Here is a 21,436-nt window from a genome sequence, read left to right as displayed (position 1 = left end):
CAGGCGGAGATGAAGGCAGTGGTATAGAGCAAGAGATGGTTGGGGGAAATGGGGGTCAGTAAGTGAAATTTTGCAACCTCCAGCCTTCTTCCCCTATTTGACTCCCCCACATGGTATCAGGTATATACTCTTTAGGCAGAAGACTGGCTGAGTCTTCTCTGGGGGATCTGAGAAGCCCCCCAAAAGGAAGCAGTCCAAGGCAGTGACTGAGCCACACCGCCCAGTGCAGAGGCTCACTGCTCCTAGACCCACTACACACAGAGCTCTCAAGCAATGTTTTAATCTTCCATCCTTAGTTATGAGCATACAACAATCACCAAACAGCCAAGGAAAGAATCTAATATGAAGACCAGACTCCAAAACAAACTAGGTAGAAAAAAAGAACTAAAATATTTTTCAAGGAAAAGTTAAAATATATATATAATTAATGACCTCAGAGATAAAACAAAGTATTTCACCCTGAAGTAAGAACAATACTACTCAGAGCGGGGGAGAAAGAGCTTCTGAAAATTCAAAATATGAGGGATAAATGAAAAACTCTATAGAAGTGTTAGAAGAAAGCATTAAGGAAATTTCCCTAAAAATGTAGAGCAAAAAGACAAAAAGATAGAAAATCTGACAAAAAAATAAAATCAGAGAAAGGTACTCAGGTATCTGTTTTCACTTTTAAATTGTATAGATGTTTTAAATATCTTACATGGGTTCTTCCCATATCTGTTTTCCTATGTAAGGAGCTTAAAAGTCGGCATTCCATCCTAACAAATAAAAAGTTTAACAGACTGAAAAACCAGTAACTCGTCTTGTATCCAAAAGAGAGGGGAGGACACAGGGCAAACGGGTGCCCCAAAAATTGGAGAGACAGAGACAGACAAATACAGGGAGCTCTGGCTTACCTGAGAAGACTCACCAATAGAAACCTGCTTGGAAATCAGAGCCAGGACAGAAAAGCCTGAACCATAATTGACAATGTGCTGGAGACTCAGTGCAGACAACTCTAAGAGTTACAAATTCCAGGAGGACCCAGTCAGAGGGTGGCTCAAAATATGTCAGATTTACCTCCAGGAGCTCACAGACTCCCAGTAAATATTGGAGAAAAATCTCTTCTTGCTTTCAGTGGGAAGAGGGGAAAAGAAACATTTTTAAGTTAAGTCAGAGCATTCTGATCTTAACGAGGCCTGCCCTCAGGGGAAACTATTAATCTGCTCACATTAAGCTCAGAGCCTAACTGCCCTGGGCGAAGAGAAATACCCAATTCCTGCCCTTCTAGCCATCCTGTCCACCTAATACTGGAGAAAGAGCTGGAAAACACTGTGAAGTTCTCAGGTCAAAGGCTCACTAAAAGACTGAGACCTAGTCATAGGCCTACAAAACACTGCCCCTCCCCTGAACCTCACCACCACATTACTAAAGGCCTAGTTACAGCAGTCCCTTTCACCTGGTACACCATGCATAGCTATCAAGAAAAAATTGCAGCCCAGATGGTGTGGCTCAGCAGTTGAACAATGACCTATGATCCAGGTAACTGCATTCAATTCCCGGTCAGGGCACATGTCCAGGGTGCGGGCTCGAACCCCCAGTAGGGGTTGGTTGTGCAGGAGGCAGCCGACAGATGTTGAGTTCTCACTTCAATGTTCTTCTTTTTTTCTCTCTCTCCCTCCCTCTCTCTCTAAAAATCAATAAACTATTCTTAAAAAAAAAAAGTGGATGGAAAAAATAAACAACACTAATACTAATTGAAAGAAAGCAGAAGTAGCTATATTCATTTCAGACAGAGCAGACTTCAAAGTAAGAAAAGCTATCAGAGATAAAGAAGGACATAACTTAATGATAAAATCTTATTTACATAAAATAAGTTATCCAAGAAGACATAACAATTCTTAACATGAGTCAAGCCATTTAGGCAAAAACTGACAGAAGTGCGAGGAGAAACAAGAGTCCACTATTATAGTTGGAGATTTCAACAAACCCTCTCAGAAATGGGCAGGTCAAGCAGACAGAAAATCAGTAAGGACAAAGTTGAACTCAATAGCACCATCAATCACCTAGATATAATTGACATCTACAGGCTATTTCATCTAACAACAACAGAATATACACATTGTTCTCAAACTCACCAAGACAGATTACAGACTGGACCATAAAACATTCCTTAACAAATTTAAAAGAATAAAAATCATACAATCTCTACTCTCTCAGATAATGATGGAATAAAACTAGAAATTAATAGAAAGATAACTGAAAAATCCCAAAATATGTGGAAATTAAACAACACACTTCTAAATAACTCATGAGTCACCCAGCCAGCATGGCTCAGAGGTTGAGCATCCACCTATGATCCAGGAGACCGAGGTTTGATTCCAGGTCAGGGCACAAGTCCAGGTTTCAGGCTTCCCAGTAGGGGGCGTGCAGGAAGCAGCCGATCAATTACCCTCTCTCATCATTGATGTTTCTATCTTTCTCTCCCTTCTCCCTTCCTCTCTCTGAAATCAATAAAGACATATTTTTTAAAAATAAATAAATAAATAAATAACTCATGAGTCAAAGAACAAGCTTCAAGAGAAATTTTAAAATATTTTTAAGTAAAGGAAAATGAAAACACAATTTATCAAAGTGTGGGAAGCAGTGAAAGCTGTGCTTGAAAAGAAATATACAGCATCGAATGCATGTATTAGAAAACAAAAAAGGTCTAAACTCTAAGTTTCCACCCCAGGAAACTAGAAAAAAAGCAAGTTAAATTCAAAGTAAGCGGAATAAAAGAAATAATAACAATTAAAGTAGAAATCAATGAAACTGAAAACAGCAAATCAATAAAATCAACAAGACCAAATTTGAAAAGTTTGAGAAAATCGAGAAAGGACACAACTTTTAATATGAGAAATGAAAGAGAGGACATGACTAAAGATCCCACTGAAATTAAAAAGATAGATAATGGGAAGGTAGATTATAAAGGACTACTATGACCTCTATGCCCACACATTTGACAAACTAGATGAAATGGATCAATTCTGTGAAATACACAATTTACCAAAACTCAAACGTGAAAATCCAGACAATGAAAACAGAACTATCGTATTCAGTCAACTTGGACTCACCTCTCTTCATAAATATTCTCCCTGTATGTCTATGAAGTTCGCTCCTGAATTTACACCATTATTTCCTGAAGGCCTCTAGATTGCTTTAAGACTGTGACCCTTAGGTTTTTTTCTAAAAGAGATCTTCCTTTAATTCCTTTCCTTAAACTTAATTTTTCTTATTATACAAATTATTTCTATTTGTATCTTTAGATACAAACAGAATGAGATCATTTTCTATAAAGTTTTCATGCACCTTCAGAATCCAAAGTTATGATTTTATGGAAGATGACTAAGAATATTTTAGAAAGGCAGGTCTGTAATATTGGGAATTCAAACTAAATAAAAAGAGAGCGTGATATAAAGGTTAAAAAAACAAACAAACAATGCTAGTCTAGTAAATTAAGAAATAGAATGTATATAGCTAGAAAAGATTCTCACATGAGTGGTCTGACGAGATGTGTGGAACCAAAACAAAGTCGTCCGTGTCACAGGAAGAGTTCTTGCTACTCGTACTGGCAGAATCTTTGGACACCTGTAGGTAGCTGGGAGGACCCAGAGGTGGGGAGGACAGGGTTTCTTCCTGAATATGCTGCACATCTGGAAAGGACTAAAATTAACAACATAAAATTAAACCTGGCCTAATAATAAAGTGCAAGTCAGAAGAGCCATCAGACTAAAGAATATTTTTTTCATAAAAGTAGCCATAAATTCAATTTCGTCTAAAATTTCAAAAAATGTCTTCGGAAATCTTTCCTTTAGAAAAGCACAGTTTCAAATCTCTTTGCATAAAGACTTCTTAAATGTTTTCCAAAAGGGATACTTAAAAATATACCATGCCAGCCAGTGTGGCTCAGCAGTTGAGTATCAACCTAGGATCCAGGAGATCAAAGTTCTATTCCCAGTCAGGGCGCATGCCTGGGTTGTGGGCTCGATCCCCAGTAGGGGGCGTGCAGGAGGCAGCCGATCAATGACGCTCTCATCACTGATGTTTCTATGTCTCTCTCCCTCTCCCTTCCTCTCTCTGAAATCAATAAAGACATATTTTATATATATATATATATATGAAATATATACACACACCATGCCACTTACCACATGTACCCGTACGCCTCTCCAAAAATGTTTGAGATGAGTTTGAACCATCTCAGTATCCCCAGTTTCGCTCACGGCTTTGCAAAGCAGATATTCGATAACTGTTCACTTAATGACTAAAACAAAATGTCCAGGGATTTTAATGACATCCTGGAAGCACATAAAGTCTTAAATCTCCGATGAAGAAAAAGTTACAAACAGGAAAGCTGGAGACCATATTATGTAAAAAAGTAAATATATCAATAAGAATAACTGCATTTAAGCCTGAGGTTTATTTATATTCACAAAAAGTTTGGAAAACCTTAAAGGTGTAGGTGTATTTCTTTTGTTAGGGGGAAGAGTTGGTCTGTGGGAGGTAGGACAGCAAGGGAAGAAAACTATGAAAATATTTAAACAAACAGGTGTCTCTTTACCTTCCTAGTAAGCACTTGCCCAGTTCAAGGTCTCTAGTGACAACTCTAACTGAATGTCCTGATTATATAATGGTTTTTCTAAAACAACAAACTAAAAAGTTATTATGTTTAAGTCCCCATTAAGTTTAACCTTTGTTTCCATTTAAGAAAAGGAAAAATACTACATAATGCTCTTTAAACTCAAGTCTTAAACACCCAACTCATTGCTGGTGCTTCTCTTAATGTCACTGTGCAATGAAATCAGTCTCAAATCTCCTTATCACTTCTTTTTGAGTGTGTGTGATGTACACAACATAAAATCTATTACTTTTTGAAGAGAACTTATATCTCAAGGAAGGGAAGATGGAAGGACTAACTATAGTGGACATCAACCATGGACTAGATACTGTGAAGAGTTTTCCAAGTATTAGCTAACTTCAGTCCCAATATGAATTCTATTCCATTTTTTAAAATATATCTTTATTGATTTCAGAAAGAGGAAGGGAGAGGAGAGAGAGAGACATCAATGATGAGAGAGTCGTCATTGATCAGCTGCCTCCTGCACGTCCCCGAATGGGGATCAAACCCGCAACCTGGGCATGTGCCCTGACCAGGAATCGAACCACGATCTGGATCCTAAGTCGATGCTCAACAGCTGAGCCATGCCCGGCCGGGCCATTCCAGTTTTAAATAAAAAAAGCTCAGAAGATCAGGCCCTGGCTGGCTTGGCTCAGTGGTTAGAGTGTTGGCCTGTGGACTGAAAGGTACCAGGTTCAATTCCAGCCAAGGGCACCTACCTCAGCTGCAGGCTGGATTCCTGGCCCAGTTGGGGCACATGCAGGAGGCAACCAATCGATGTTTCTCCCCCCCTCCCCTTCACTCTCTGAAAAGCAGTGGAAGAAATATCCTTGGGTGGGGATTAAAAAACAAAAACAAAACTCAGATGATCAGGATCTGCCCAAGATCACACAACTAAAAAGCAGTCATGTTGAGATGTGATTCCAAGTATGTCCACAACTTCTTTCAGTGGTTTAGGCAGAAACTTTTTTCATTTCTTCCTGTTACCTGTAAAATTATCTGCATCCACAGTTACCTTGTGAAAGGGGGGCTTCTTGCATGAACAGCCAACCTCTCCTCTGCCCTCGTTCTAACCCCATTCCCCCACCTCTTCCATGACCTAGGTCAGCTTCCCTTTGCTCCTGACACTTTGCCCTCTGCCTTGGTTCTGGCTTTTCCCCTTCTGCACATTACCATTTCGTTTTCTCCCATCTCAAATCCCTGTAATTACCATCTTCTCTTAATGATGTTTCTTGAAATTATCGATCTTCACCGACTCAAATTCCTGACTACCCATATACCCGTTAATCAACCATCATCCACTTTCTGCCTTTAATGCTCCAATAAAATGGTCTTCATTAAGCTTACCAGTAATGCCCATTGCCAAGTCCTGCGGACACTTCCTCTACTCCCTAAGCTCCTTGAATTCTCTGCTGCAGCTGAACTGTGGACCACTCCTTTCTTGACACTCTACCCCTTCATTCAGCGACCCTGCTTCTGCCTGCCTTCCCTACTTCTCTTTTGTGGGTGCCTGCTTCTCATTTGCCCCTTCAAAGAGAAGAGTACAGCATTCCCCAAGATGCCACCCTGGTCCTCTACTCCTGACATGTTTTATACTTACCCCAGTGACCACTCATGACCTACCTTCGGCTACCGCTTGCATGATGATGACTTTGAGCCCAGATGCTCTCCGATGAGCTCTAGCCCGTGGCTTGCTTGTACAACACTAACTCATTGCTCTCATCCTCCAAAGCCCTCCTCCCTGTGTTCCCTTACTGAGTGCCCTCACCACCACCCATCCAGTCACTCCCTTTAAGGTCTCCCTCTTCCTTACGTCCCAAGTTCAACCAATCTCCCAGCTCTGCAAATGCGTTCCCTTTCTCCCACCTGCATCCCATCTGCTTCTTTCCCACTGCTGCCTTAGCTCAGCCCTCATTCTTTACAACAAAAAAGCTACAACAGTCATGGGCTGTTCTCCTTCCTCTGGTGAGGAGGCCTCTCTACTTGTCCCGTCCAGTCTTCCACCCTGCTTTCAGAAGTATCTGGCTAGAGCACACCTCCACTTGAAATCATTCAAGTAACTCAACACAGCCTTACGGATAAAATTGGAACTCCTTTGCTCAATGCTCAAATTCTTTCGAGATACAGCTTCTTCCTACGTCTTTAACTTTATTTTCCCCTCACCAATGCTCTTTACATCCACCAGACTGACCTGCTGAGAGAAGCCTTGTCCAACAGAACTCCCTGCAATGATGGAAAGTTCTCTATCCAGGCTGTCCAGTATGGAGCCACTAGCTATAGATGACTACTGAGCACTAGAAATGTGGCTAGTGTGACTAAGATGGAATTTTAAATTTCATTTAGTTCAAGCCAATTTAAACATAAGTGGCCATGGAGGGATGCAGAGTTCTTCAGTGGCCATGCTTTCCTGGCTTGCTAGCTCTTTCTTCAAGCCTCAGCTGAGGTCCCTCTTCTGAGCAGCCTTCCTTCATTCTTGGTCTGATTTCATACCCCTCATCCACATTCCCACAGGCAATAAAGACATATACACACATGCTTCTAACAGTGATTGATTAGCCTGCCTCTTCTCCAAACAATTCAATTAAAACTCCTTATTGTAAGAGACCTGGTTATATCATTCATTAGTATCAACTGAGAACCTCACACAAAGCAGGCATGTAATAAATGAACCAAACTAATAAACAGATATTAAAGAGATATTATTTAAATATCATTTAACCTAGCCCAGCCAGCCGGCATGGCTCAGTGGTTGAGTGTTGACCTATGAACCAGGAGACCACGGTTCGATTCCCAGTCAGGGCACATGCCTGGGTTTCAGGCTCAATGCCCAGTAAGGGGTGTGCAGGAGGCAGCCGATCAAATGACTCTCTCATCATTGATGTTTCTATCTCTCTCTCTCTCTCTCCCCCTCTCCCCTCCTCTCTCTGAAATCAGTAAAAACTTTTTAAAAAAAAAAAAAATCCTTAAAATTAAATAAATAAATAGCATTTAACCTATAGCCAGTATCTTAACTAAACCAGTGATTTGGACTTATCTTAAGGGTTTTTTTGGGGGGGAGAGTTGCCTTTCAAAGATTTCTCTGGAAAAAGACACAGCTGCATATCTGTGTGAAAGAACAAAAAAAAAAGAATGTGCGCCCCGTGTGCACTAGCCCTGAGAGAGTCTGCTGCAGCCCAGGGAAGGAGAGCAGGTGTGTGGAACAATCTTACTTTTGGCAGATTATATTAAAAACCAATCAAACCTCCCATTTTCTAATCTCACTAACCGGAAGTTATAAGAAATGTTCCTGCTTTCCCTTTTATTTTCACTTTAAGTGTGAGCTTTTAATAAGCTCTAAAAATGGTCTCCCACTGACATTTTTAGGTTCTAAGTATGACACCCTCTCTGCCCTGCAACACCCCATCGGCACTCTCTTCTGCTCTTCCCCAGTAGCCCAAAGCCTAGCTCCTGTTTTGCTTTCCTTTCAATGCTACGTATCCAGCAAAAGATGCCAACATGCTCTCGCCAGTCAGAGCAAGTTCCAGCTCAGCGTCCTACCTGGTCTTTTCCTCTATTCCTGCTCTCTCACAGTCTTCCAGTTTCCCTTGTTCTAGCATAAGCTTTGCTTCCACATTATGTAACATATGCATCAAATGTATACTTCATAATAACGGCTCCGGCTCACCCGGTACTCACCATGGTGAGGCACCCTGCACACACTAGCACGTACCGCCCTCACACAAAGGGCAGTTAGCCGCCTTACAGACAGCAAGCCCTGGCTCCGCTCCAGAGCTGACTCGCCCAAAGTGACAGTAAGCAAGTAGCAGAGCCAGCAAGAAGCCAGTTATGCCTGGCCCCAGATAAAGTCCTTCCCTGTCAACACACTTCCTCCCCATTTATCCCCAATCACTCCAAATCCAGTGTGTTTTTTAAACTCATGAGAACATAATGTCTTACCTGCGCATCTACTTTTTCTATTTAGCTTGAGTCTGCAGGGTTGTGTGAAAAGGTTTTTTGCCAGCTTTAAGACTCATCTGTTTGCAACAGGCTGATTAGCATCCTAGGTTTCCCAGGAAAATAGCAGTTGCCACTTGCTAAGTATTTATTGTGTGTCAAGCACTATAGTACGTGCTTCTGCTCATTTATACTCACTTTACATATGAGAAACCAGTTCAGAGAGATTAAGTCACTTGTCCTAGTTAATATGGCAAGTAAGGGTTGTGGAAGCTCCCAAGCCCCATACTTTTAAACCTGAGTGGCCTCAACCAGCTAATCATACAGTCACCTCCTATTATGACTCCCCCACCCTTCTGCCAGCAGAGCTGAAGAAATTCATGTTGCCACGTTAATCTGGAACATGCAATAGCTGACACAAGAGCCTGGACCTTCAGCTTGCAGGAAAACCTCAAGGTCACAACCCTCTCCAGCTGCAACAGAGATCTAGGGGAAGGGCCAGTCTAGGAAAATACAGAGGAGGGTAAAGTAAGACCCTGGGGGGTAGAGTAGGAAGCAGTAGCAACCAGAAGTGATCGGAAGTTCTCAGGGTCAGGAAGAAGCACTTGGACCGGAGAGAAGATAGCCATGGGGAAATGGCCTGGGGACCTCAGCAGGGGGAAGAGGGTAGAGTAGAACAAGCTTACCAGGCCAGGAATCACAACTAAGGGAGTCTAAGTCAGTGAGATCTGACTCAGGCGTCACTCCTCTACCACTTGGAATTCTATGCATAATAAGACTCATCTGTTTTTATCCAAACTGTTAGGGCATTCAGATAAAATAAATATGTATTAATTACATACCCACCTTTATTTAATAAGCGGTACTCTTTGTTTGCAAGCATCATCCTTCCCAACCCCACAGGGCATGAGAAGGTGAGAGTAGCATACTCACTGTTCAGAGGAAAGTAGCCCAGAAAGGTAAAATTTCTTGCTGAAGCTTAGGGCAGAGGTCAAAACCTAGGTCCATTTGATCTAAGCCTCAGCTGTACTAGTGAATACCATATATAAAAAGAACATGAAAAGATGCAATGGCACTAACTGAAATTGTATTTAATAAAACCAGAACTTACTGGTGGAGAGGCAAAACGACATGATGGAGAGGGGCCACAGGAGCTTCCCGAGACAAAGCCAGCACATGCGGGCACTGGCACTGGGCAGGCTGTGGGGACAGAGACAGTGAGAAGCACCACTTTGTAAGTCAATTACATGACCTAATAGAAAAACCTATCAGAACCACTAGCGTTTGTGTTGACCAAAAATTCACATTCGCCTACTTATTAAATACACAATAACTAAGACTACTTCAACTTATTAAATGCAGCAATTACTAGAACTATTTCACTTGGATTTGGAAGGAAGAAACAGAACTATTATTAAATAAACACAACTATAGGTATTTTAAAGAAGGTCAATGAAATCTCAAGAAACACAATGAAAAATTAATTTTGTATATAAAATACTAATTTTTCCTTAAGCTTGCATTCACTCTTTGGTAAAAATGAAAAAAGTGGGTACTCACATTTTTTTACTGGAACTTGTTCAAGAAAAGGATGGCTGAAAAATGCTTCTGTAATGAAAACAAGAATGCAGCCTTTACAATAGCGCTGACTGGCAAACAGGCTGATAAACATAATGTCTTTAAGATCATAAATAATTCATTCATGTTGCCTCCATTTCCTTTCAATGTAAAAGCATGTTATTTTTACAAATCAAAAAATTATCAAATTATAAGTAATTCTTAATCAATGAAAAATTTAAAATAATAACTGTGAAATTTCAAAACATCATTACCAACACAGCACATCCTGAGGCACTGGCAGGAGACGTGCTCTCCAGTGTGTGGTGTCCTCAGGCAGACCCCGGGGAGTGCTGGGCTGGGACCAGGCCCTTCCTCAGCATATTTCTGAACTATGGCTGTTCACTGTCCTAAGAGGAAATCTAGGTAGTTGATTTGTACAATAAAATTCTATCTTCTATCCCAGAAGAAACAGTCCTGAAGGTGGTTTCAAAAAACTATTAAAAAAAAAAAAACTATTTTAAAAAACTATTAATTGAATTTCTTCACTATCCACCAGGAATAAAAGTTAACAACAATCCTGACAATTAGATAAAGATATTAAGTAGATGAGTACATGATAGCTCATTATTTCACTCTCTTTATTTTCCTGTACATATAAATTATTTCATTATTTCTTTAAAAAACCACAAAGACTGCCTGGGCCAGTGGCTCAGTTGGTTAAAGCGTCATCCCATACACCAAAAGGCTGAGGGTTCAATTCCCGGTCAGGGCACATACAGGAGGCAACCGATCAATGTTTCTCTCTCACATTGACCTCTCTCCCTCTCTCCCCCTCTTTCCCTCTCTCTTCCCCTCTCTCCCTTCCTCTGTCTCTAAAACTCAATGAAAACATATCCTCAGGTGAGGATTAAAAAAAAGACCCACAAAGATAGCCTCACTATCATTAAGTCTCCAAATTGTATGATATTAAATATCACAGAGTAGGCAAGGAGAATAGCACAGTACCCACATGGAAGTTTATTAGGTAATACAAGATCAGTAATAAGCTGAACTCAGGTTTAGACTAAACTATCTTCCACTCTGAAGGATCCCATGAGTTTCACTGAAATCAGTACCCAAAGCCCCTTCAAGTAAATGTCAACCACAGCACTTGCTAAGGAATAGAAGTGTGGAGGATTCTGAATAGAAACATGAGTTTTCTACCTTAGATCTTTTTTTTTTAATATGTGCTTATCAATTTCAGAGAGGAAGGGAGAAGGAGAGAGATAGAAGAAACATCAATGATGAGAGAGAATCAGCAATCTGGGCATGTGCCCTGACTGGGAATCGAACTGTGACCTCCTGGTTCACAGATTGATGTTCAATCACTGAGTCATGCTGGCCGGGCTCTACATTAGGTCTTTTTAGAACAAAAATTAATATACATATATACATAAATTCTGGTTTGACAGTAAGGTTTTTTTATGCTGACTTTCACAAAGGACATAATAGGAATGAAAAAGAAAAGATATAAGTGAAGAAACTAGACAGACAACACAAAGACTCTGAAACCACCTTCCAAATCAACTGCGATGGCATGGAAAGGATATGAATATTTACTATAACCTATCATTTTAGAACTATTATCCATGAGTATGCTGTTTCACTGTTGACCCATATTTCTCATGATTATAGAGCAGCTCCTGATTTAATCTCTTCTTCTGAAAGATAAAAATACTTTCCAACTACATGAATGGAATTTCATTAAACTTTTAAGAAAGTCTGTATTCAGCTGATTTTGCCCTCCCCTTACATAGGAACTATTAAGGCCACCATCTACCAAGGTCTTTACTAGGACAATGAACTGAGTGCTTCAGAGCCCAGGTCTCATTTAACTCCCACTAATTTCATGCAAGGTATTGTCTTCCTTTCACAGGTGAGGCCGTGTCTCTTCCCCACTGTCAAAATGCTGGCAAGTTGAAGGAAGAATTAAACCAGAGTGTGTCTTATCCAGAAGCTTATGTGGATTTCCGTAATATACATTAACAGACCAAAATTATGGAATAAATTTTTTCAAATTTCTACCATTATTATAATTATTACTACAGAAAAAATATCTTTTTAAATTTTTATTTGAAGATCAGAGTTAATTTGATAAGCATTTTCATTAAACATGTTTTATGGTCTTTCTGGTCTGTCATTTTGAAGTCTTGCTATTTTTACATAAGGTTGATAAGAACAAGTAAACAAACTATCCCCCAAAGAGGAGCTGAGACCCAAACAGTTTCAAGGATGAGGGAGGGTTCTTCAAAAACTAGATAATCCCTACAATAGTAAGCACTCTAAGTTCTTCCATTACACATGAAGTGGTAAAAGAGTATATGAAGACACACTGTGATGAATTAAAGTACTGAGAGGGAAATTTTTAGCTTTAATGCTTCTATTATAAAAGAAGAAAGGTTCAAGATCAATAATATGAGCCTCTACCTCAAGAATCTAAAATTCTAGGACGAAGGCCCTGGCCTCTGAGGCACCCACAGCCCCCTCTCCCAGAGCACACGCCAAAAGGCCACCATACAAGGAGGTGCCCTCCCTGGCTCCCTAAGCCCATTCTCTGAGGCTGGGGGCTTTTCTACCAGGATTCTGGGGTGTGTCTCCCTCCACTCCTTCTTCCCAGATCTTTCCCCAAATATTTCACCAGTCTCGACTTCTCCCCTTCTCCAGATGCTTTTTGACATTTGCTCTTAAAATCAATGGCTATCTTAAATTCACCACGTCCAACTAAACGTCTCATCTTGCCCCCACAGCTTGCTCTATCCACAAAGTCTTTCCCATTCTCTGACAGCTCCACCCTTTCAGGTGCTCAGGCCAAAAATCTTGGGAGTCATCTTTGAGTCTTCTCTGTCTCTCACCCCCCACCATCTAATTCATCCAGAAATGCAGTTGCCTCTTCCTCCAAAAAGATCCAGAATTCAACAGTTTCTTCCCACTTCCACTGCTTTTGCCCCAGTCTAAGTTACTGCATCTCTCACAGGAGTGACTCTGTGGTCTCCTGATTCCCTCCACCTCACCGCCCCTCACCACAGGCTGTTCTCACCAAGCAACCAGACGGATCCTTTCAAAACATTAATCAGATCAAATTGTTCCTCTGTTCAAAATCCTCCATCACACGTTAAGCAGAAGCCAAGTCTTTATGTGACATGTTCCTGGCTCAGGGCTTTGGTACTGGCTATTGACTCTGCCTGAAAAGCTCTCCCATAGATACCCATGGCTCACTATCCCACACCTGTCAATCAACCTCTGTGCCAGTGTCACTCTCTCAAAAAAGTCTTCACTGGTGACCTTATTTGAAACTTTAACCCCCACCCACCCTCATTTCTCTTCCTTCTTTATTTTTTTTCACAGTACTTACCACTTTCTAACATAGCATGTAATTAGAGCTTATAATTTGTATCTCTCCCCCACTAGGATATATGCATCATGAGGACAGGGGTTTTGTTTATTACTCTATCCTTCATACTAGAACACAGCAGGCACTCAATAAACATTTACAAAGTAAGCGAAAGAAAAAGACAGAGATAGAAAGAAAAGTGAAATTGACTTTAATTTTCTTCTTAAACCCCTATACTATCTTTTTAAAAAAATTTTTTCAGAATACACAGAAGTAAAATTAGAAATCATGAGGAATTTGAACATATTACTTACCAAAGTCCATTCTATCTTTTTGGTTTTTCTGAAGCAGACCCAAAAGGAGATTAGCCAAATAAGGTGATGTTTCTCTGGGGATGCTGAGGGAAAGGAAAATAAAAACAACCTAAGTGGTGAGTTTATAGACTATATTAACTACATGACTTTTGCCTTAAATGTGGTAAACAAAAATGTATATGCAGTTTCACAAATACTACATTTCATACCAAGAAGACCATAGTAAAGACCACAGACCATTCCTTAAAGGAAAAAAAAACCACTAAGCCACCACCTTTGAGAAACAGCATCAATTTGGAAGGATTCCTGCACTGTGCTTACTACTGTGTGCGCTCGAGTACCCACACGAATAAAGCACTTCACAAGCATAAGCCATCTTGAGTTTTACCACAGCTTCAGCCAGGCACTAATAGTTGCTATAGATACAGAGTGCTCTGTTAGAAAAAGAGCCACCTCCAGTTTGCTCCGGAAAAGGGCAGAGCTTAAATAAACACAGTGAGAAATAATACAGGCTCCTGAAATCCAACAGGAAAAAGACGAGGTGACAGAAAAATGAATAATAGGAATATGTAATTCAAAGAACAAAACCTACAAAAAGGACATTAAACAAATACAAAGAGCCAACCTCACTAAGACAGAGAATGATGTGAATTAAGTTACTGGCTAATCTGTCCTCCCACGTGAAGTGTCCAGTCTGGTAACACCCCACATTGGTAAAAGTGAGGGGAAGGCACTACATCTCTGTATAAGCAGGACGGCCAGTTGGCAGAGTGTGCCTTCAGTCCAGCAAGTCCTTTTCTAGGGGTCCATCCTAAAGAAATGCACAAATGTGCATTTCCCTCCCTGCACCCCCACTAAAGCCTGTTTGCAGTAACCAGAAAAAAACAAGCATCTGATCAAACAAAATATGATACATCTGACTTTGAGACTCTATGTAGCTATTTAAAAGACTGCAGCACTTGCTGAACAATGTCTGTGCTATACTATAGAGAAGAGGTTGTGAGACAATTTGCAAAATATGATGTAATTTGTATTGAACTATATGTGTGTGTGTATAACTACACATAAACAAGCATTCAAATGTGCAAAACAAACTTGCGTAAGAAAGACCTGGAAAGACATTCAGCAAACTCTCATTATGCCAGGACAGCAGGGGAAGGCCTGGGGGATTGCTCTCTACCTTATGTGCATCTAGTCTCTCTGCATCTCCTTCTACTCACAGAACATACAACTTCCATAGTTTTTCTTTTATTTTTTTATTTTTTATTTTTTTCATAGTTTTTCTTTTAAATATACTTTTAAATATAAAAAGGAAGATCCAAGATGGCAGCAGATTACATGGGAGCTACACCTACACTCTCCAAGGACCAAACTGGAATTACAACTAAACTATAGAAAAACCATCCTGAATAATCAACTGCAACTGAAGACAAGCTGGAGAGCACCCTCATAACCAAGGAGGAAAAGTGGTGACCACATAGATACTGGTAGGAAGTGTGGACGTGAGAGGGCTGGCTGGGCTCCCACAGGTAGCAGCTGAAGGTCCGGAGGGGTATCTCAGCTGTGGGGGGTTCCCACTGAGGACTCTGGGGCCTAAACCTCAAGCTGGGCTTCCAAGCCAAGAGCACTAGAACTGAGAAAGGTGCCTATATGACATCTGGCTGTGAAAAGCAGCCAGGTTTCTGTCTGCCACAGAGAGAGGGCTGGAAATGCAAACACCCTCTTAACAGGCTAACATGCAAGGTTTTGTGTGCACCCACTCACCCTGGGCTCCAGCAGAGGGAGGGCACAGTGGACTGGAGTAGTGGGAGGAGAATCTAGGGTTGTGGGCTCTGGGGATAGAGCTCAGAGGGCACCCCTCTTGACTCCTGTGCTGAGTCATGTCCCCATACTGCAGAGGACCTCTTTCTCAGGCAGACATTTACCTTCCAAGCAGCTTTTGCATAAGGGGGAAGCAACTGTCCCACCCTGCTGGAAAACCTCTCACCCTACCCTGTGGAGTTTCTACAGCCTGAGGCCCATTAAGAGACTGATAACAATCAGCCACCCACCCTTTGGAGTTTCTGCAGCCTGAAGTTCATTAAGAGATTCAGATTAATCAGCCGGCAGGTAGACGCGGACCTAAGAGTGCTTTGAGTCTTTTCCTGATCTGCTTCCGGACCCCAGCCTTGGAAAAGCAGACTTTGGTGTGCATCTTGGTCCTGTTCAAATGCACCAGCACCAACAGAGGAGACCTCAAGCCGTGGGCTGTTGTTAGCTCCAAAGAGGGTACTCAAAGCCAGTCACAAACAGCATCTGACAGTGGTCTGCACCAGAGACCCTCCAAAAAGACTGAGAGTCCTAGCAGATCTACCTAATACATAAAAACAAACCCAAACAGGCAGCCAAAATGCGGAGACAAAAAACAAGCTCCAAATGAAAGAACAACAGAAGCCTCCAAATGAAGAGCTAAGTGAAATGGAGATAAGCAATCTATTAAATACAGAATTTAGAATACTGATTGTAAGGATGATAGGAAAAGATACGGAAACTATGAAGAAAATTAAAAATGACATAGCAGAAATAAATAATACATTGGAAGGAACAAACAGCAGATGAGAGGAAGCTGAGGATCGGATCAGTGAATTAGAAGATGATAGAAAAAAATCAATCAGAGAGCCAAAAAAATAAAAATAAAAAACAGGAGAACAGTATGAGCAGTGGAACAACATGAACATAACAATATTTGCATCATAGGAGTACCAGAAGGGGAAGAGAATAAGCAAGGGTTAGAGAATTTATTTGAAAAAATAATGGCAGAAAATTTCCCTAACCGAGTGAAGGAAAATGTCACACAAGTTCAGGAGGCACAGGGAGTCCCAAGCAAGAAGAATCCAAAGAGGTCCACGCACAGATACATCATAATTAAAATGTCAAAAATTCAAGACAAAGAGAGAATCTTAAAGGCAGCAAGAAAAAAGCAATCTGTTACCTACTAAAGAGTTCCCATAAGGCTGTCAGGTGACTTCTCATCAGAAACTCTACAGGCCAGAGGGAATGGTATGAAGTATTCAAGGTAATGAAAAGCAAGAACCTGCCTGGCCGGGCGTGGCTCAGTGGTTGAGCATCCACCTAGGACCCACGTGATCAGGGTTCGGTTTCCGGTCAGGGCACATGCCCGGGTTGCAAGCTCGATCCCCAGTAGGGAGCATGCAGGAGGCAGCCTATCAATGACTCTCTCATCATTGATATTTCTATCTCTCTCATTCTCCTTTCCTCTCTCTGAAATCAATAAAGATATACTTAAAAAAAGAAAGAAAAAAGAAAAGAAAAGCAAGAATCTGAAACCAAGACTACTCTATCCAGCACAGCTATCATTCAAAATAGATGGTGAAATAAACAGCTTCACAGACAAAAAAAGGCTAAAGGCATTTATCACCACCAAACCAGCATTGCAGGAAATGTTAAAGGGACTGCTGTAATTAGAAGTAGCAAGAGAGAATGAAACATAGGCATAAAGAGCTAAAATGGCAATAGATAAATATCTATCAATAATAACTTGAAATGTAAATGATTAAATGCTCCAACAAAAAGACATAGGGTGGCGGAGTGGATAAGTAAACATGACCCAAATATACACTGTCTAAAAGAGACCCACCTCAGAAAAAAAGACTCACACAGGATGAGAGTAAAGGGATGGAAAAAATTTTCCCATGCAAATAGAAATGAAAAAAAAGCTGGGGTAACAATACTCATATCTGACAAAATGGACTTCAAAATGAAGACCATAATGACAGACAAGAAAGGTCATTACATAATACTAAACGGACTGATCAACAAGAGGATATAACCCTCATAAACATCTATGAACCCAAAACAGGAGCACCTAAATTTATAAAAAAATTTCCAGAGGACTTTAAGGGAAAGATTGACAGCAATACAGTCATATTAGGTGACTTTAACACCCCACTGACTTCACTGGATAGATCTTCCATACATAAAAAATCAACAAGGAAATAGTGTCCCTAAATGACACACTAGATCAAACGGATTTAATTAACATTTATAGAACATTTCACCCCAAAGCTGCAGAATATACATTCTTCTCAAGCGCACACAAGACAGTCTCAAAGACAGACCACATGTTAAGACACAAAACAAGTCTCTACGAGTTCAAGAAGACTGAAATCATATCAAGCATCTTCTTGGACCACAAAGGCATGAAATTAGAAATCAACTACAACAAAAACACTAAAAAACATTCAAACACATGGAGGCTAAATAGCATGTTATTAAACAATGAATGGGCTACCAATGAGATCAAGGAAGAAATCAAAAAACTTCCTGGAAACAAATGAAAATGAACACACGACAACCTGTAATCTACGGGACACAGTGAAAGCAGTCCTGAGAGGGAAATTCACAGCATTGCAGGCCTACCTCAAAAAAAAACAAGAAACATTTCTAATAGACTCTCTAACCCTACAACTTAAGAACTTAGAGAACAACAAGAAAGCCCAGAGTAAGTAGAAGAAAGGAAATAATAAAGATGAGAGCAGAAATAAATGACACAGAGACTGAAAAAACAATACAAAATATCAATAAAACCAAGAGCTGGTTCTTTGAAAAGATAAACAAGATTGACAAACCTTTAGCCAGGCCCATCAAGAAACAGAGAAAGGGCCCAAAATAAACAAAATCAGAAACGAAAGAGGTGACGAACTGACTCAACAGAAATACAAAGGATTGTAAGAAAATACTATGAACAACTATATGCTACCAAGCCGGACAACCTCAATGAAATGGACAAATTCCTAGAGAAATACAATCTTCCAAAACTCAGTCAGGACGAGTCAGAAAACCTGAATAGGCCAATAACTGCTGATGAAGTTGAAGCAGTAATCAAAAAACTTCCAGTACACAAAAGCCCTGGCCCGGACAGTTTCACAGGGGAGTTTTACCAAACATTCAGAGAAGAGCTAACATCTGTCCTCCTCAAACTATCCCAAAAAATCCAAGAGGAAGGAACACTTGTAAGCTCTTTTTATGAGGCCAGCATTAGCCTAATTCTAAAACCAGATCAAGACACTACAAAGAAAGAGAATTACAGGCCAATATCCCTGATGAACATAGATGCTAAAATCCTCAACAAAATATTAGCAAATGTGATCCAGCAATATATTAAAAAGATCATATGCCATGACCAAGTGGGCTTAATTCCAGGGATGCAAGGCTGGTACAACATCCACAAATCAATAAACGTGATACATCACATAAACTCAAAGACAAAAATCACATGATCATATCAATAGACACAGAAAATGCATTCGACAAAATCCAACACCCATTTCTGATAAAAACTCTCAGCAAAGTGGGAATAGAGGGATCATACCTCAACATAATAAAGGCCATATAACAGACTTACAGCCAACATCATAATCAATGGGCAAAAACTAAAAGCATTTCCCCTAAGAACAGGAACAAGACAGGGATGTCCACTCTCCCACTCTTATTCAACATAGTACTTACTGGAAGTCCTGCCACAGCAATAAGACAAGAAGAAAACATAAAAGGCTTCCAAATTGGAAAGGAGGAAGTAAAACTCATTATTTGCATATGATATGATATTGTACATAGAAAATCTTAAAGACTTCAGCAAAAAACTACTAGATTTAATAAATGAATTCAGCAAGGTAGCAGTACACAAAATTAACACATAGAAATCGATGGCATTTTTATACACCAATAATGTACTCTCATAAAGAGAAACTAAAAAAAATCCCATTTACCACTGCAACAAAAAAAACAACTAAGATACTGAGGAATAATCTTAACCAAGGAGGTAAAAGACCTATACTCAGAAAACTACCGGACACAGCAAAAAGAGATAGAGGAAGATATAAACAAGTGGAAGAATAAACCGTGTTCATGGATTGGAAGAATTAACATCATTAAAATGTCCATACTACCCAAACCAATCTGTAAGTTCAATGCAATCCCTATTAAAATACCAACAGCGCCCAGCCAGGTGTGGCTCAGCGGTTGAGCATTGACCTAGGATCCAGGCGATTGGGGTTCGGTTCCTGGTCAGGGCACATGCCCAGGTTTCGGGTTCGATCCCCAGTAGGGGGCATGCAGGAGGCAGCTGATCAATGACTCTCTCATCATTGATGTTTCTATCTCTCTCTCTTTCTCTCCTTTCCTCTCTCTGAAATCAATAAAGATATATTTTAAAATAATAATAAAAATAAATAAATAAATAAATAAATAAATAAAATACCAACAGCATATTTCACAGATCTAGAACAAACACTTCAAAAATTCATATAGAACCAAAAACGACCCTGAAGAGCTGCAGCCATCTTGAGAAAAAAGATCAAAGTTGGAGGGATCACAACACCCGATATCAAGTTATACTACAAAGTCGCTGTAATCAAAACAGCCTGGTACTGGCACAAGAACAGACATATAGATCAGTGGACAGAACAGAGAACCCAGAAATAGACCCAAGGAATTATACTCAATATTTGACAAAGGCGGTAAGAGCATACAATGGAGTAAGGACAGTCTCTTCAATAAGTGGTGCAGGCAAAATTGGACAGGTACATGCAAAAAAATGAAACTAGACCACCAACTTACACCATGCACAAAAATAAACTCAAAATGGATAAAAGACTTAAATGTAAGACATGAAACCATAAAAGTCCTAGAAGAAAACATAGGCAGCAAAATCTCAGACATCTCTCGTAGCAATGTGTTTGCTGATACATCTCCTAGGGCAAGAGAAACAGAGGAGAAAATAAGCAAATGGGACTACATCAAAACTAAAAGCTTCTGCACAGCGAAAGAAACCATCAACAAAACAAAGAGGGAGCCCACTGTATGGGAGAACATATTTGCTAACAACACATCTGATAAAGGGTTAATATCCAAAATATATAAGGAACTCATACAACTTAACAAAAGGGAGACAGACAATCCAATGAAAAAATGGGCAAAGGACCTGAATAGACACTTCTCCAAACAGGACATACGGATGGCCAAGAGACACATGAGAAAATGTTCTCAAGTCACTAATCATCAGAGAGATGCAGATTAAAACCACAATGAGGTCTCACCTCACACCTGTCAGAATGGCTCCATCAACAAATCAACAAATGACATGTGCTGGCGAGGGTGTGGGGAAAGGGGAGCCCTAGTGCACTGCTGGTGGGAATGCAGACTGGTGCAGCTACTATGGAAAAGTGTATGGAGGTTCCTCAAAAAATTTATATGGAACTGCTATTTGACCCAGTGATCCCACTTCTAGGAATATATCCTAAGAAACCCCAAACACCAATCAGAAAGAACATATACACCCCTATGTTCATAGCAGCGCAATTTACAATAGCTAAGATCTGGAAACAGCCCAAGTGCCCATCAGGAGATGAGTGGATAAAAAAGCTGTGGGACATTCACACCATGGAATACTATGCAGCTGTAAAGAAGAAGGATCTCATACCCTTTGCAACAGCATGGATGGTCCTGTAGATTATTATGCTGAGTGAAATAAGCCAGTCACAGAAAGACAAGTATCACATGATCTCACTTATATATGGAATATAATGAACAAAATAAACTGATGAACAAAAAAGATCCAGAGAC

General features: G+C 40.3%; 1 protein-coding gene across 2 annotated transcripts in view; it reads right to left on the bottom strand.

Annotated features, from left to right (window-relative positions):
* The window catches only part of ULK2 (unc-51 like autophagy activating kinase 2), an 87,392-nt gene that overhangs the window by 36,194 nt on the left and 29,762 nt on the right, over nucleotides 1-21,436 (bottom strand). For both annotated transcript variants that reach the window (XM_081161161.1, XM_081161162.1), the window contains exons 10-13: nucleotides 13,814-13,896; nucleotides 10,130-10,177; nucleotides 9,681-9,769; nucleotides 3,513-3,681 (exon numbers count right to left, since the gene is read on the bottom strand). In XM_081161161.1, the coding sequence (XP_081017287.1) occupies nucleotides 3,513-3,681; nucleotides 9,681-9,769; nucleotides 10,130-10,177; nucleotides 13,814-13,896 (389 nt within the window). The remainder of the gene's footprint in view (nucleotides 1-3,512; nucleotides 3,682-9,680; nucleotides 9,770-10,129; nucleotides 10,178-13,813; nucleotides 13,897-21,436) is intronic.

This window comes from Miniopterus schreibersii (genome assembly GCF_964146895.1).
Source record: "Miniopterus schreibersii genome assembly, chromosome: 16".
Taxonomy (NCBI): Eukaryota; Metazoa; Chordata; class Mammalia; order Chiroptera; family Miniopteridae; genus Miniopterus; species Miniopterus schreibersii.
Note: the sequence above shows the minus strand (reverse complement) of the source record. Positions and strands in the feature narration are given on the sequence as shown.